Source organism: Mesoplodon bidens (assembly GCF_964165515.1).
Source record: "Mesoplodon bidens genome assembly, chromosome: 13".
NCBI classification, from domain to species: domain Eukaryota; kingdom Metazoa; phylum Chordata; class Mammalia; order Artiodactyla; family Ziphiidae; genus Mesoplodon; species Mesoplodon bidens.
Window position 1 is genome coordinate 64,507,381 of NC_138169.1, and position 17,309 is coordinate 64,524,689.

General features: G+C 52.7%; 1 protein-coding gene across 4 annotated transcripts in view; it reads right to left on the reverse strand.

Moving 5' to 3' along the window:
* The window catches only part of ZBTB7C (zinc finger and BTB domain containing 7C), a gene marked incomplete at its 5' end in the record, with an annotated part of 377,445 nt that overhangs the window by 86,481 nt on the left and 273,655 nt on the right, over positions 1 to 17,309 (reverse strand). The window contains one exon of one of the 4 annotated variants that reach the window (XM_081252545.1): positions 14,668 to 14,792. The exons of the other annotated variants lie outside the window; for them this stretch is intronic. Within the exon in view, the coding sequence (XP_081108671.1) occupies positions 14,668 to 14,792 (125 nt within the window). Of the gene's footprint in view, positions 1 to 14,667; positions 14,793 to 17,309 lie in introns of those variants that run through there. 4 annotated transcript variants of the gene reach the window in all.

The window sequence follows — 17,309 nt, forward strand, 5'->3', positions numbered from 1 at the left end:
CGGGGGGGAAGGGTGGAGGGAAGGGATAATCAGGGAGTTTGGGATCGACATGTACACACTGGTATACTTAAAAAGGATAACTAACAAGGACCTACCGCGTAGCACAGGGAACTCTGCTCAATGTTACGTGGCAGCCTGGATGGGAGGGGAGTCTGGGGGAGAACGGATACAGGTATATGTATGGCTGAGTCGCTTTGCTGTGCACCTGAAACTATCCCAGTATTGTTAACTGGCTATACTCCAATATAAAATAAAAAGTTAAAGCATAAAAAAAAAAATCTGGCTTGGGAACCAGGATCTACACGACCAATAGTGATGCCAGCACAGCTCAGTGGAGGCACAGCTGGGTGGGCACCACAATTTTTGTTCTGTTTCTTCGTCTTTTAATGGTGCTCCATAAACCCACTTCCATGTTGCTAGGCACTGTCTGCCTTTGTCCTTTTCATGGTTTATGATATTCCATGAGTGGACTCCGACAATTGATACTACCATTCTCCTCTTTTGGACTACATTGTTAGTAGGTTTTTTGTTTGTTTGTTTCTCTCTTGTGAAGATGTAGTGGTTGTTGTATCTTTATTTATAGGTGCATAGCTGCTGGAGCAGGGCGTGTGGCGGGTAGAGGGCAGGGACCATATATGCTGTCCTGCCCGAGCGCAAGTTCCTCTGTACGAGAGGCCTCTGAGCAGCTGGTACTCTTACATCCACGGAGCCACGTGGTTCCAGCCGATTCTACCAAGAGGGCTCAGAGAAGCCGAGGGTGGTGAAGGCTGACTTCATACGTTACAGCTTGCTCTGGTGAAGTATCTGAAACGCGCAGCACCTTGCAAGGAGTGGGTCGGGGCAGGGCATTCCAGGTGAGGGCAGAGAACCAGGCACTTCAGGCTCGTGGGGACCAGAGGCCAAATTAACACAAGCAAGATTCTCCTGGGTTGGGGGGGGGGTCCCAGCTTGGGGAGGTCTCACAGCCCAGGATTCCCGTCCAGCTGTACATACATTCCACCCCACAAGGGAGAAAACTGCCCACATCCTGTTGCTCTGCAGCACCGTGCCGGCTTCATTGGAGATGCTCAGTAAATGAATGAATGAGTGAACAAATGAGATGGTAACTTATGTAACTCATACAGTCTTAGTCCCACCCCCAGGAAAGTTAGAATATTCCCTCCCAGACCCTGACTCCTTGCAGAAGGAAGGGGTGTGGATCCATGGCCCAGGGGAGACTTTCCCTGGGGCTCTGTCCAGAGGAGCTGACACCCTGAGCTGTAACATCTCCTGCCTGGCAGCTGTGGCAGGGGTGATCGGTCCCCAGGCACAGAGGCCTCCAGCAAACCTATCTGTACCTCAACATGGATCACTGACTGCTTTATGATCACCTGTCTTGTGCTCAGTTCCACGCTAGGGGCTGTGAGGGTCAGAGAGCCATACAGGATATATGGATATCCTGTTTCCAGGGAGTTTACAGACTGAGAAGCATGAGCCATATACAGGCTGCAGAGGGCACAGATGTGAGCCACCCAGGTTCCCCCTCAAAAAGGACTGGTGGCCCAGCTGGTGGGAGTGTGGTCTGCAGTCAGCCCTTAGCCTAGGACCGCCCGTCAGGATGGCCTGGGCTGCAGAGCCACCCAAAGGCATACCAGTCCAGGGACACACACATTCCAGGACTGCCTGAGGTCCAAGGGGCTCTATAAAGGCATGGGACAAAACTGAGGTGGCCATGTGTGCTCCAGATGACCCCGCGGGGATGGCTGAAGCTGAGGGGCTGCATCACCAGCTTCGTCTCTGCCCTGCCTGCTCCCTCCCTCAGCATCCTGCAGGGGTGGATCCCCAGGGCACCTCTGACTAACATCCTCACACTAAACTCTGCTTCCTAGTCAGCTGCCCAGAGTCCCCAGCCTTGCAGAAACAGGGACTATAATACCGAAAGTAATTCACAGACTAAATTCAGGCTTAATTCTGTAGTTTAGCCTCCGAGTGCTGTAAGAACAGTGGAGGTATTGATAGTAATAAACGTTACAAGACGCATCCTTAACATGCAGTTCTTCTTAGGAATTATTATGTAAGTTTTTATTAATTAACTTGTAAAACACAAACACATATATATTATAGTCTTGTTTATTACTAGGAAGAGTTGTTTCTGTTGTATTTTATGTATGATGCTCAGCTCTGGGGTCCATGATGGACAGGAGGTTGTGTAGCCTGGGGACAGTGAGGACGTCTTTCCTGCAGGGCTCAGCCAGCCAGGAAAAATGCCAATTAAGGCAAAGCTGTCTGTGAGGAGTCATTTTAGTTGTCACGTTAACCCTACGACCTGGGGATCACAGGCTGGATACTGGCTCCCCAACTCTTCAGGCAAACTGGGCCCCTTTAATTGGCATCTGTTCCTTCGGGGCGTGGTGACCTCTCCCTAGTAATGCTGAACTTTGCAGGGTTGATGAAAAGCCAGTGAAGAGCCAAGCAAAGCCTGAAGTCTGTCTGCCTGTCTGAGACCCTCGGGCGACACTGGAATGGGAAGGAGGTGGGAACGGTTTCCTTCATGTGAACATGTAGGAGACTCTGGGTGGCATCTAAGTCATCAGAAGCCAATAGCACCTGCTGGAATAGAATCTGCACCACAGTCCCCAGAGCCAAACAAAATGCCACCCACCATCTTGAAGAACCATGGTGTTTTGCTGCTAATTACCATTTTCAGATGCTTTTGCTACCAACTTATTGTTTATCTTCTTATTGATCACATTAATCATTACTACAGACAGGCTGCTGGGGGAGGGGGTGGGAAAGAGTCTGCATGCCCACCCGTGCAGTCCTGGCCAACAGGACCAGCTACCAGGAGTCCTGACTGTGTGAGGACCACAAGGGTCTTTGGGGCACAGTGATGCAGGGGTTTGGGGGCGGTGGCTGGAGGGTCTCCGGACCTTGGGATGAAGGCCGGGGCACCCACCCTCACTGGCTGAGACACTGGGAATCCTCACGGGATACTGCTTGGTAGTTTTAGTTTGGTGTCTGTGAAGTGCCCTCTGAGCCAGCCCTGGAGGAGCTTGACTTCTAGGAGCAAGGGTGAGTGAGAGGATGGAGAAGCAAACACGCCTTTTGGGGAAGTGGACGGGAAGGGTTTTCACTTTAGTTGGGGAGAAAGCTCCTTGCTGTCGCCTGTTTCCCAGCCCCTCTGCTGCAGTAGGCACAGCAGTGGCCAATCTGGGGACAACCAGGAGGAAATCTAGGGCCAGGTCAAGGCAGGCGTGGTGGCTACTGATGGAAGCCCTCAGATTTCCTCAGTGGTGGCGAAAACATACCATGATGATCACGGGCAGAAAAATAATACCATGATCACGGGCAGCACACAGGAGCCCCTGGACAAAGGAGAGGTTCTTGGTGGGGTTGGGTGGGTGTGTCGGGACCCAGAAATTTGCTATACGGAAGTGCTGAGTTGAAAGCTAGTTTCAAAATTACAGCTACTGTGTGTTAGACAAGGTGCATAATTCATCTTTTTAATTCCTTCATCAGGTCAGGAGGCAGCTATAACTTTCCCATTGTACAGATGAATACCTGAGGCTCAGAGATTCCAAGAAGTCCACGGTGACCTGACTGGAAAGTGGATGAGCTGAGACTGGAACTCAGGTCTAAGTGAGTCTTCCCCAGCAGGTGCCTCCCACTGTGGAAGCCGTGGAAGGGACCTCCCTCCCGAATGGGACTCTGGACAAGGTAGCGTCCCAAGAAGCAAGGTTCCCCAGCCCTGAATGGCGTGTCTTTTCTTGGCTGCCTTCCAGACACCTGTTCTTGCACCCCTGGGCCACTGACTGCCAGCCACCTTACTGGGGAGTCCTCTCGGTCATATGAGTACGGACAGCCCTCTATGCCTGGGACACCACCACTCAAAGCAACTTGTTTCCCGACTTTTCCATCTTGGTACTCAGATCACAGCAGGCTGGGGAAGCGAGATGGAGGGTGCTGGCCATATGGACCTAAGAGTTGGGAGATGCAGTCAAGCACTGTGGCAAGAGTGTGGTCTTAGGGGTAAGCAGATGCATATTTTGCCTCCTCCATCTGCGAGGAAGAACTTTTGGAGCAGGAGGTCCTTTTGAGGCCCTGACATTGTCTGCTTGGCCCTTCATTAGGTGGCCCCAGTGGACTAGGCCATCCAGGGCATTGACCCTGGCCAGGCAGCCCCGGGAGACACCGTCCAGCAGATGTCCGTCTGTCATGGTGTGGTCGCGCTGCTGTAGTCAGTGGTGCATTCTAAGAATACGTGACGTGGAGAACCCTTTCCCTAGTGTGTTTCGGGCAAGCAATCCCACCAGGGTCCTGCAAAGAGCAGGGCCGTGGGTGTGCCAGCCCAGGGCCACTGCAGGAGCAGTGTGTACTCTGGGAAACTTTACAGATGTGGCTGGGCCATTCTTTTGTAACATTTGATCTCTTCAAAGGATGGTGTTTAAAAAGTTTACACACTGGTGTTTTCTGTTTCCTTTATTACCTCTCATGCTGATTCCTCCCCACCTCCATTATGACCTGCTCTGAATTGATAACTGATAATAATGATTTTGAATAACCCATTCTATGGTAATTCTTCACTTTCCTTAGTCAACTGACTTAGTCTAAGAGCAGGCCAGAATTTTGTTATAGCTGGGTCCTATTAAACACACCAGAATAACTGTATCTTTAATCTACCCACCCCCTGACACCCTGGGACTTGACGACAGCCCTAGTGTACTGCCCTCTCTCTCCCCATCAGAGCAGGCCTCAGAGCCCGGTCCTGCCCAGAGAGACCCTTGGCTTTTTAATCGAGTGACCTGAAACCGACTGTGGACTCGCACCTCCACTACTTTCCACAGGATGCTGCTCAGTTTATTTCTAAAATTTCAGACAGTTCCAGCCCCCAAGGGAGATCCTGGCCAAAGGGATGTCCCCATCCAGCTCCATGTCACCTGGAGACACCTGCTTGGAAGAGGCCATTGTGCTGCATCAGAGTTTGTCCTGTCCAGCTGGTGAAGGCCAGCACTTACCGGCCGGGCACTGAGGGGTGCTCGCGTTCCGTCCGCACAGCAGCCCCGTGAGGTTTCATCCCCATTTTACAAATGGGGAAACCACAGCACAGAGACATTATGTAACTAGTCCAATGCCACAGAGCCTGTAAATGAGAACCAGGTCTTGAAACAGGCCCCGACTGCAGAGCCTGTGAGCTAAGAGGCTGTGGCACGCCGCTTCGCCTCTGGTCCCAGCTCAGAGCCTCTCCGTGAAGCCTCCCCTGAGCCTTCTGCCCCTCATCCCCTGCTCTGACTCTGAATAGCACCATCTTTCTGGACCAATTAGCAGAGTCTGTCACTTTTATAGACACTTGCTTCATTTTCAAGTTCTGTCTTAACTGGGTAAACGGATGACAATCTTGGGAGGGCAGGGGCCAGAGAGCTGCATCTGCATCCTTTCTGGGGCCAGCACAGGGCCTGGCACACAGTAGGGGCTGCTTCTGTCCTTGCTGACTAGGCGTCACTCACAATGGCCCCACTGGCTGCGGGGAAGGCCCCACGCATCCTCTCCTAGCTGCCCCCAGTGGAGGCTCACTTGGTCTGGCCAGTTCATCCCAGAGTGGGCCCGGGGTTGGCTGATGCTCATCCCCTCTCCTCTGCCTGGGTCTGCAAAGAGCTCACCACCATGTTATTGGAAAGGCTTCCAAGAGCTGGAAGCCAGGTTCACTCAGAGGGTGCACCATGGGAGGAAGGGAGGAGGGCAGGGAGGGACGGTGTAGGGAAGCGTCCCACAGCGGGAACCCAACAAGAGAAGGCAGGCCAGGCCAGCCAGGGGCCCACCGCGCAGGGTCCCGTCCTCTGGAGCACTCCTCCCTCTCCATCTTTGTGTTCACTCCGTTTGTTCCCCAACCTTCCTGGGGTCCAGTGCCACCTTGAAGAAACTCACCGGCCTGAAGGAAATCATCCCCACCTGCCCAAACATTAACCTGCGGTCTGTTTAGTCCAGCTTGTCCTTTCAGAAGCCCCTGGTTCTCCCTGCCATGCACCCCGACTGACAGTCCTCCCCAAGGGGCCCTCATTCTGGTCACTCACCCTCCTCTCACCTCACTGCCCCCACCACCCTGGGGCCAAGTCTGTGCCCAGGCCGCACAAGCAGGTACAGATGCCACTTGATTAAAGTGGTTCTAGGAGGTCCCCATTCCCACAGAAACTGCCTCCACACTCCGCCCGGAGTTACTGTGCTTTATCCTCACACCTGAAGTCCCCCCACTTAGAAACTTAAGTCTCCTCTTTCAAAGACAGACACCCCCTGAAGGGGGTAATGCGGTGGCCAGAGGCTTTGGTAGCTTCGTGTGGGTTAGTGTAACGGACTGGCTTTCTCCTAATAACTGGGTCAGATCATCAGAAAGAGAGGATGGAGCGGGAGTCCTGAAGGGGTGCTAAGAGGCTGGGTGGGTGCAGTGATTCTGGAACAGAATGATTCCTGGATCGGCAGGCTCCATGCAGGGGGAGGAATTTGAACAGTGAAAGAATAGCATGAAAAGACCAGGAAAAAAAGTTTTGCTGCCCTGCACAAGTATTGCTAAAAGGGAGTGATGAAAAACTAAGGGTTGGGGCTTCCCTGGTGGCGCAGTGGTTGAGAGTCCGCCTGCCGATGCAGGGGACGCGGGTTCGTGCCCCGGTCCGGGAGGATCCCACATACCGCGGAGCGGCTGGGCCCGTGAGCCATGGCCGCTGAGCCTGCGCGTCCGGAGCCTGTGCTCCTCAACGGGAGAGGCCACAGCAGTGAGAGGCCCGCGTACCGCAAAAAAAAAAAAAACCAAAAAACTAAGGGTTGAACATACACTCAGGGGGTCTTCGTAACCTGGTTAGAACCCCAGAGTTTAGGCAGTCCATACTCAGAGTGGAATGTTCACCGAAAACACACACACACACACACCCCACACCCCCTCTCCAACACAGAATCCAAAAGAAGATACAGTGATGCCCGGAAAACTGCCTCAAACATATTTCCTTCCAAGCTGCCAGCAGAGGAGGCCCCACAGATCAGTAGGAGGCAGATCAAGCCCGTTACTGAGACTTCTCCCCTTCTAGAATTTCTCCTTCTCTGCAGGTCCAGGCCACAGAGACATTAATCCCCATTCGAATGAACCTTCAAGGTTCTTCCTTCATTAGAAAAAAAACCTCTCAAAACACCCCCAAGCAGCAGCTCTAATGTCCCCGAGTGTATGTTCACCAGGGAGGGAGGGAGGGAGGGAGTGGCTCTGGGCCTCACCTGGCCTCGTTCTTGTTGGGAGGCAGATACATGACTGCCCCCCACCCCGCCCTGCTTCCCCTCCCTCCAGCAGCTTTAATAAACACTGATGATTTCAACCCTTCAAGCACAGCTGTCCTGCGAGTTGTCCAGTCAGGGGTATGGGGTGGGAGCCAAGGGCTGGATCTCCAAATAAAGCAGCCCTCCCTTTCCCGCCTCCGCCTGCCTCTCCCGAGCAGGTGGGTGTTGAGGACGAGGGCACGTCTCTGGCCGAGTCCAGGGATGACAGAAGCGTTTTCTGAGCCGCCAGCTGAGGGCAGAGCCCCAGTGGGGGAGGGGGGAGGAGAAGAGCTTGCAGACAGGGTTAGAGGCGAGGCCGCCCTCCAGACATGCCATGAATTCAGGCCTCTCCACAACCCTCCATCCAAATCAAGGGGCCCTGAGATGGTACTTCTGGGGGCTAGCCTTAGGCTGCCTCTCTGGTTAAAATATGTGGCACATTATTGGAGGAGAGAAATGGAGTGTTAGTCAATTCGTCACCTATAGGAGGTGTGTGGGAAGTGGCTAAATGGCTAAATGGATGAATGAATGCATGAATGTCTGACACTCTGGGCTCGAATTAGAAACAGCAGTAGAAGAAGGGGAGGAAAGCTATGGGGACTTCGAGGGAGGTGGGTAGGGATGCTACTGAGGGGAGTGGGAGAAGAAAGGGCTACCAAGTCATATTCTACCCCATCACCGTGGTGCACACAGCCAGCCAGGCAGCTCGGACCCTCAAAGAGCGTGACTCCCTTATCAAGTAACTTCCATTTGCATGACTCCTGCTAAATCCTCCTCCAAGAAGTTGGGACAATTGTCCTCTTAGAATGTGACACTCAGAACTGTCATAGGTGAACTTCAGAAACCATCCACTCAAGGGCTCTCTGAATGTTTTTTCAGCAGCAGAAGCTCCCTTGTACAAATAAAATTTCATGCAAAAACAGACTCACCCTGAACTGTTCTGCTTGAATCAGCTCCATGAATCCCTTTGGAGACACCAGTCTAATCCAACGCCTCGTTTTGAGAAAGGAAACTGCAGCCCAGAGAGGTCAGCCTGTGTTCTCACTCTCCATCACAACCGCCTTCAGGCGCCTGGTCCCCTCTGCTGAGCATCTACTTCAGTACCTCGTGGGTGGGGCCCGGCACATGTAATCTTTAAAAGGTTTCATAGGTGATGACCACCTGGAGTCAGGTTTAGGAACTGCTGGATCAAGCACTGCTTGAAAGTGAAGAGTAAATTAGTAGCTGGGCCTGATCCCAGCTGCTTGACAATGATATCCAAGAAGCGATTGGAATTCATTTCCGGGACTGAGGTCTGCTTGTATTGAACTTGATGCCACTGACTGAGATTTTAGCATGTTCTGGGTGAAAGGATAATTTTTCATAATCTTTGGCAGTCTTTCAAACTAGGGAAGTCCCCCCTCAACCACTCGGCTGCTATCTACCTCTGTTAAGAGTGTGACTCCAGTCAGTCCCATAGGTATGACAAGGGGATGAAATTATTTCACTGTGGAGCTGAAATACCAGTGTGAAATACAGCACCCAGCCACACCTAGCAGTTTTGCATGAATCAATGGATCTTGCCAGCAGCTCAAGGCCCTAACAGGAATGGGACGAGGTGGCCTTGTGTTGCCCGGCTGCCACCTGGTTATGATGTTAGCTCTCCAACAGTTTTATTCATGGTCCCCAAAGTGTCAGTTAACATAATAAAAAGGTCAGGATCTTAGTCGTCTCCATCAAAGTCCCAAACATTGAACAGCTTGTCCAATGAATGTCACATTTATTTCCCTTCAGGTCAATTTCTTCCTTTCCCAGGGCCTGGCTTTCCATCAGCAGCTGCATCTGGATCAAGTGGGGCTGAGGGAGCGGGCCCCACTGCTGGCTCTCTGGAGCATTCCTCGGGAAAACAGAATGAGAGCACCGACCCCTGCATTGTCCCATAGCACAGTGTCACACCGTGCGACCCTGCACTGTCCCATAGAAACTTATAGGGAAAACCTGGTGAGAGGTCTGGGACATGCAGAGGAAACACCAGGCTAGGTAGGATGATCAAGAAGTTGAAATACATGGATCTCACTATAGGTACGGCAAGCAAATGTGACTTAGCTGATTCCAGAATATTTCCTGGGTGCTGCTTCCTTGAGCATATAAACCCTTAGAAAATAGGATGGCTACAACGAAAAAGGCAGATAGTAGCAATAAATGTTGTCAAAGATGTTGAGAAACTGGAATCCTTACACACTGCTGAAGGGAATGTAAAATGGTGCAGCCCCTGTGAAAAACAGTCGGCAGTTTCCCAAAAGGTAACACATAGAGTTACCATCTGACCCAGCAATTCCACTCCTAGGTATATATCCAAGAGAAAGACTAACCTATGGCCAAACAACATCTGTGCATGAATGTTCATAGTCGTATTGACAAGAGGCAAACACGGAAACAACCCAGCTATCCATCAGGTGATGATTGGATAAATAAAATGTGCTATATCCATACAAGGAACATTATTCAGCAATAAAAGAAATGAAATACCGATACATGTTACACTGTGGATGCACCTGAAAAACATTACATGAAGTGAAAGAAGTTAGTCGCAAAAGGCCGCATATTCTATGATTCCATTGATATGAAATGTCCAGAACAGGCAAATATATTTAGAGATAGAAAGTAGAGTTTTGGTGACCTAGAACTGGGGAGTTGGGGTGAAATGGGGAGTCAGCGCTAATGGTTACGGGGTTCTTTTTGGTGTGATGAAAATATTCTAAAATTGATGGTGGTGAGGGTAGCACAACTTTGTAGATACACTAAAAACCACTGACTTGTACACTTTAAGTGGGTGACTTGCATGGTATGCGACTTATATCTCAATAAAGCTGGTATTAAAAACAAAACCCAACAAACCTTAGAAAAGTTCCTGTTATTTAGGTTCTGCTAAATAGAGGCATTCTCTGCTAGACTTCCCTAGGGCTTAAAAGAAGGCATGTATCAACAGGAATTAGGGTCACTGTCGCCTCTAACTTTTACCAGTAGCTTCACAGAAAACAGTGGATCCACCCGTTAGCTCCAGCAAGAACAAAATTATCAGCCAGAATCCACAGCCAAAAAAGCAACAGCCCTGAGTGCACGTGTGCACATATGTGTGTGCAGGCAAGGCAGAATTTTTCTGAAGGCCAAGTTCAGCCCTGTGATATTATTTGGGAAGGTCACGTGTACATCTGCTTCTGGTTTGTATCTAATTTGAAAAAGCCGACGCTGACTGTGTACTCTATTATTAGGCAGTTTTTTCAGTTCCGTGTCTCGGTGTTGCTCTATTCAATTTGTTCAGAGGATGAACTCACTTCTTGACAGATGAAGAACATCCCTCCCCGGGGTTCTGGCCCAGGAGGGGCAGGCTTCGGTTGTGCCAGCTTTTCCCCTTCTGCACCTCATGTGACCCGAGCCAGGCCACTACTGGAGGAGAGTTCTTACCCCCAGGGAAAGCTTCCTTCTTGATCGCTGGCCTCCTGCAGGTGGAGGAGATGCGGGGGGGATGAGGAAAGGGAAGGAGGCCCACTCTGGCTGGTCCCCTTCCAAGCAAGGCCCCAATGGAGGGGGCCTCCCAAAGGGAACAAAAGGGAGTGAGACAGGAGAGCACACATTCTTCTTTTTCTAAACACAGGCTCGAGATGGACAAAGGGAAAGTTAAGTTAGGCTGCAATTTTGAAAGTCATCCACTGAAGATAAACTCTCCCTTCAAAGGAATTACTCATCTTACTCCATCGTGGTACCTCGGGGTCTATCAGTATTCAAATTTATGAAGCAACGACATGCAGCATATATAGTACAAAGGGCCCATTTCATCACCCCATTCCTCAAGTTATCTGTTTTTTGCTAAGTCATGAGAAGTCCAGCAACTTAAAAACCAAAACAAAAACCAACAAGCGTGCACGAAGATGGAAAAAAATCCTTGGTGGAAGTTACTAGGAGGCAGGCAGCTTCAGAAAGGAAAAAACACAATCTCTGACTAATATGAAGGAGACTCCAAATTGCTCTTGGCAACAATCTCTCAACCCCAGATTCCCCTCCCTCTATTCATCTCCACAGTTCCCAGCCAAAGGAAAGTAAACTGAACAGCTCTCTCCCTGGCCCAACCTGTAGGGCTGCACGGCTGAGCAAGCGCTGAGCAAACAGACATCCCCATGCAATTATCCACCTGTGCAATCGCTGTAAACATGGGGCAGCCAGGCGGGGGCTCACCGCTCTGATCAGGCTGATCATCTCAATATTAGGAGAAAAATGCCTTTATTCTGTCACCACGACATCAAAATGGAATACAACGTGATCCTGTGACCTCAAACCCAAGAGATTTTTTTAAAAAGGAAGAAAAGAAAAAATAAGAAACAAAGAAGAAAGGAAGAGGAAAATCGTCCTCCGCAGAAGAGTCGGTGTCAGTTCTGAAGAAGTAAGCCCGCAGAACATCCCTCAGATGGGCTTAGCTTCAAGGCAAGATTTATCAGTTCACCTTCCTCACAAAAGTGAGAGTTAATTTTAGACGCAGTTATCTTACACCCATTATACCATTCAAGATGGAAGGAGAGTTAACAGGCCAAATGTTCTGAAATATTTATGGCCGCTCTGTGTCAAAGATTCATCTGACACCGTTTTATTAGGACAGATATGTCTGTTCAGCTAAAGCAGAGATGGACAGGAGCATCGGGAAATGGCATTGTGAGTGGAGATATAGCGGATGGAGCACCATCTTTTCAGCTGAGTCTGAAACACCCTGGCAGGCGAGCGTGAGCTGCTCTGAGAGCTATGGACAGTCAAGAGACCTGGGTTCTAGTGCTGGCTTCACTACCAAGTCCTGTGAACTTGGACCAGCTTCCCCAATGGTAGGATGAGGGGCTTGGAGCTGCAGCTCCAGCCCTGAGAGTATGGAAGGTGCCATTGCAGCCGCTGAGGAACGAGGGTGGGGGCCGGGAGTGATGCTCCTGGGGCAGCCCTCAGCCTGGCTGGCACTGCTGCAGAGAGGCACCAGTCCTCCTAGAGGCTGCATGGGGTCTTGTCCTCTCCAGTTTCGATGCCCAAAACTAAAGGCTCATCTTAGAACCCACGACTGTAAACCAGTAATCTGAACAGCAGGGGCTCAAACAGCTTCCTAGGCACTGTGTGCACTCCAGGGACCAGTCCTCATGACTGCAGCATGGGGACACTCACCATTCCAACTGCCCACCCCTCGTCTTCTCCCAGCCCCCCCCGCTGCCTCTCCTTCTTCACGGCCATGCTTCTGCAGCACCTTCTCACATACTGTCTCATTTCATTCACTCAATACTCACTGAAGGATGTACTGTTACAGTTACTATTCCCATTGACAGAGGCCAGGAACCAGGTCAGATTTCACTTACTAATGTATGCCAACACTTAGCATGGTGCTTGGAATCACACATTAGACAATATAACAGTTGTCGAATAAATGATTGACTGATTCAGTGGAAAGAAACTCAGGTTCAAGAAGGTTAACATTGGATGTAACACATACTATTTTGTACAATAATTATACCAGAGTGATGGAGTCCTGTCTCCTCAACTAAAATGAAACATTCTAAAAGATGGGTGGTATAATGGGTAGCTTGGATTCCTGGTTCTGTCACTAAGTAGCTGGGCAGCTTATTTAACCCCTTTGAGCTTCAGTTTCCTCATCTGCAAAGTGGAGCTAATGATTCATATCTGATGGGTTGTGTGGGTTAGAGGAGATAAGTATGCCAAGCGCAGTACCTGGCACATGGTAGATGGTCTCTGAATGTCCCATCCCTCTCTTCCCTGCCCGTACCCTCTTTGGCTTATCTCCCACAGCTGACACGGCAGGATAAGCCTCGAGTTCTATGACCTCCAGGCCTTTGCTCTTTTGGTCTTCCTCCCTCAGGGTCCTGCCCCAAAGCCTCCTCTTATTTTAAGGCTTTGTAGACCTCTTTGGCTGCCAAAGTGCCTCTTCTCAGATCCCAAGATGGCTCTCCCAGTTGTCTCTCAAGGAAAAGTTGATTCAGGGAAGGGCCCAGTGTGTAGCTTGTGTCTCTTTTGACTTGTTAGAAGAGATCTGGAGATCTATCCAGAGGAGGTCCCTGAACCCTTCTAATTCCTAGGATTTAACTGGGTGACGGAGTGGAGCTGAAACTTGAACCTGGCAGGACCATTGCCCTTCCTCTCCCTCCCCTTCCACAAAAACTTCTATGACTCTGGAGAAAACTGCCTGATTGTTTCAACCACTTCCTTTACTTGTTCATATTCCTGCATTCGCAGGGATTGGAAGGGGTACGCCACCCGTCGCCCAGTGAATCGCGGCAATGAGGCTGCCTCCTGTGCAGAGCCCAGTACCAGGGGTTAAAAGAAAAAGGGCAGCCGTCCCAGGCCCACCGTCCACAACCGGGACAACAGAAGCCAGAAACCAGCACGACCAAACCCGACGACCCACGGAGCCCTGACCACAGACACGAAGAAAACTGCACCCGCTCGACTCTCAGCGCCGGGGTGTGTGTGTTGTGTGCGGGGCGGGGGGGATGTGTGTGTGCAGGCTCTTTCCAGAGTCCCTCCCAGGCCAGCCCGCGGCCGCTGCGGGAACCCTGCTGCAGGGAACCCGGCGGTCGCGAGGGCGACGCGGGTTGGGGCGCGCGGAGCCGGCCCGTCCCACCCGGACCCGGCCGCCTCTGGAGCTCCGGGACCCGGGCTTGGCTCCACCGCCCACCCACGCCCAGGTCAGGGAGCAGGGAAGGGTCCCCACCCACCCGGTTCTGCTGGCGATTCAGCCCGGGACGGCGACTGGATTCCCTCGGGCTCGCCCAGCGACTTGTGCCAATACCCCTTTCATTCCTGCCCCTGTCCTGACTTCTGCCAGGAGTTAGTTACCTTGGCTTTCTCCCTGCCCCCGCCCCCAAGTTTTGCATCTGACATAGGGGAGACCAAGCTTTTTTTTTGGGGGGGGGGAGGGTCTTGAAACTTACAATGTCTATCGACCACTACCTTCCAGAGTGCCCCTCGCACTCTCCGCTGTCCCCTTTCTGCCACCCCAAAACCTGCCGCGAGGGCCGCGGGCGCTGAGAGCGCGAGCAGAGTTGCTGTATTCCGAGTCCCCGATTCTTTCCTGCGCTGCGCTGGGAGGTAGGCGGCCGCGCGCCCCTGCGTTACCGCGGGGGGCCCTAGCCCCGCTTTCCCAGCACGCTCGTTTCCAGCCCAGGCGCGGCTTTGAAATTCCTCGCGGACGCCGCCGCTCACGCCCGACGAGGGCCAGTCCGAGCCGCCACCCGGGCCAGGCGTCCCCGCAGTGCCCGGAGAGGGGATGCAGCCGCCGGGCGCCCGAGGCGCCTCCTCCCCGCCCCCGCCTCCACGGCCGCCTGCCCGGAGCCCCGAGCCCATCCCACCCCGCTCCGGCCGAGGCCGCCGCAGACCCACCTGGCCGCCCCGGGGACGCCGCTCGTGCCCGGGTCGTGTCCTGAGCGCCGCCAGGGTCCCGGGCTGGGAATCCACGCGGCAGCGCTGCTCAGGGGAGCCTGCCGCAGCCGGCGGGAGGTTGTCATTGATTCGTGCTGGGCGAGTTAAGCCATTCCAGGAGTGGTTTTGAGAGAGCACTCCCACCCCTCCCTCCAACCAGAAGTATTTGGCAGGCAGCCCCTTTTTGTCCACCTGTACTGTTCAGCGCGGGACAAGGACCAATTTCACTAGCCGCGCTTTACGCCTCACTTTCTAATACGAAAAGTAAGCCCCTTCGTAAAGGTAAAGCAGAAATGAAAGCAAGGGCAGTGGAGGAGCTTTTCCCCCACTTTTCTCCTGGATCTCTCCGTTTGTTTATTTTTTCTCTAACATTTCACAAAATGCCTTACCATTTATCTCAAATCAGGGATGGCTTTTCATTGTTATTGTTTTTTTCTCCCATTCTGCATGTCTTTTATTTTTAGAGGCAATTTTATTTCCATTTGCCTGAAACCTGAGCCCAATAAAATTACTAGAATTATATGTTTTCTCTTTAAAGGGCCGTGAGTGTAACTTATCAAATGAAACACTGCACAGCAAGCATTCAAGTGGCAAATGAAAAGGAGGCAAGTGCAGGAAGTAAGCACAGAACCGTGGCTCCCTCCACGGGGCTGCTCAGGGAACTTGGCCCAGAGGGAGTCCTGAAGCCTGAAGTGGGAGCACCTACTGCCCTATTCTCCCCAACGACAAACACAGCATCACCAGGCTCTCCCTGGCTTTGTCACTGTTCTAAGACTGACTCAGAAATGCCAACCAGAGACCCAACAGTCCACATCTGGGGTGGGCCAGCCACCAATCCCAGAGACGTGTGGCGGAGCACCCTTGCCCAAGCTGTTCCTTGAAACCACATACCACGCCCTTCTTGAAACTGCCAGCTCGGAGGCTCCTGCTGCTTTCAGCCCTCTTCCCCAGAACTGCCCTTCACCTGGGGGGAACCTTCACTAACTCCTGGGTACCTAGGCTGGCGGTTCTCAGAAAGGGGGGAGGAGCCAGGGAGGGAGGGTCCTTCTTCCCTGGAGACCAGCTGCCTGGTGTGTGATGGAGACTCAGCTCAAAACAGATGAGACCAATGAGAGACCTGGCCCTCCATGGCCTCTGCCGCTCTTCACCGGCAGGCCACAAACATTAAAGCATCCCAGGGCCAAAGGTAAGTCCCAAAGGCCCATCAGTCTGTGAAGGCCCAGGATGGGGCTGAGGTTTGCAGAACCCCAGGAAGATGGTTCAGACTTAAATTGATCTCTTCCAACAGGTGCCCCCTGCCTGAAATCCCAGTGTTAATGATTCGTTCCTTTGTGGGGCACGCCCTGCACAGAGCCTGCGCCAGGCAGGCAAATTTGCTTCAGGAAGGCAGGAAGGGTCTCCTTCTGTAGTTCTAAAACTGAAAAGTACCCATGCGTCAGGGGCAAGAGTCTCCACAAGGGGCTGGAAGGAGTTTGTCAGACCTTCTTGTTATGGTGGGAGGGTCAGGGATGGCAGCACATCGGGGTGGAGAGGCTCAGAGCTGGGGAGGGGAGGAGAGGGGAGGGGAGGGGTGAGGAGGGGTGAGGAGGGGAGGGGAGGGGTGGGGAGGGGAGGGGAGGGGTGGGGAGGGGTGGGGAGGGGTGGAGAGGGAAGGGGAGGGGAGGGGAGGGGAGGGGAGGGGAGGGGAGGGGTGGGGAGGGGAGGGGTTGGGAGGGGTGGAGAGGGAAGGGAAGGGGAGGGGAGGGGAGGGGTGAGGAGGGGAAGGGAGGGGTGAGAAGGGGAGGGGAGGGGAGGGGTGAGGAGGGGAGGGGAGGGGAGGGGTGGGGAGGGAGGGGTGGGGAGGGGTGGAGAGAGAAGGGAGGGGAAGGGAGGGGTGGGGAAGGGAGGGGTGAGGAGGGGAGGGGTGGGGAAGGGAGGGGTGAGGAGGGGAGGGGTGGGCAGGGGAGGGGAGGGGAGGGGAAGGGAGGGATGGGGAGGGGAGGGGGTGCTAAATCAGGGAATCAGGCACTGAAGGTCAGAAGGGAAGGTGCTTAATCAGGGTTGGTGGACAGCTTCCAAGATTGGATGACTCCATATAGCTTTTTATCAAAAACCATGTACTCCCGGAACACCCAAGCCAAAGAATGAAAAGTTAAATCCCTGTGTCCACAAAGGCACTAATTAAATATCCACTCAAGCATAACTCCACACTCCACTCCTAGAACCAGTAGGTAAAGGTGCCAGCGCATGACCTGGATGGAATCAGTATCAATCCAGAAGTGTTTCTTGTGCACCCAGAAGTTGAGGTTTGCCACAGCGGCCTGGGTGGAGGTGGGGTGGGGTGGGTGCAGTGGGGTGCCGCCCTCCCCTCGGAGCCTCACGTCTTGTGGGGAGATAAAGCACAGGGGACCAGTCAGCGTGGGGCGGGGTACATAGAGCACTATCCTGGGTCCATTAAGGAACAGGGCGCTGATTCTGCAGAGCAGACAAGGAACCAAGGGCAGTCATGAGGATAGGACTCATCTGGAGAGGAAGTGGTCCAGGCAGACCTGGAAGTCTGTGCTGCTGTGAGCAGGAGGGCATGTCAGGTGGGGGGAGTGAAGGCTGGGGGAGGGGCAGCTGGC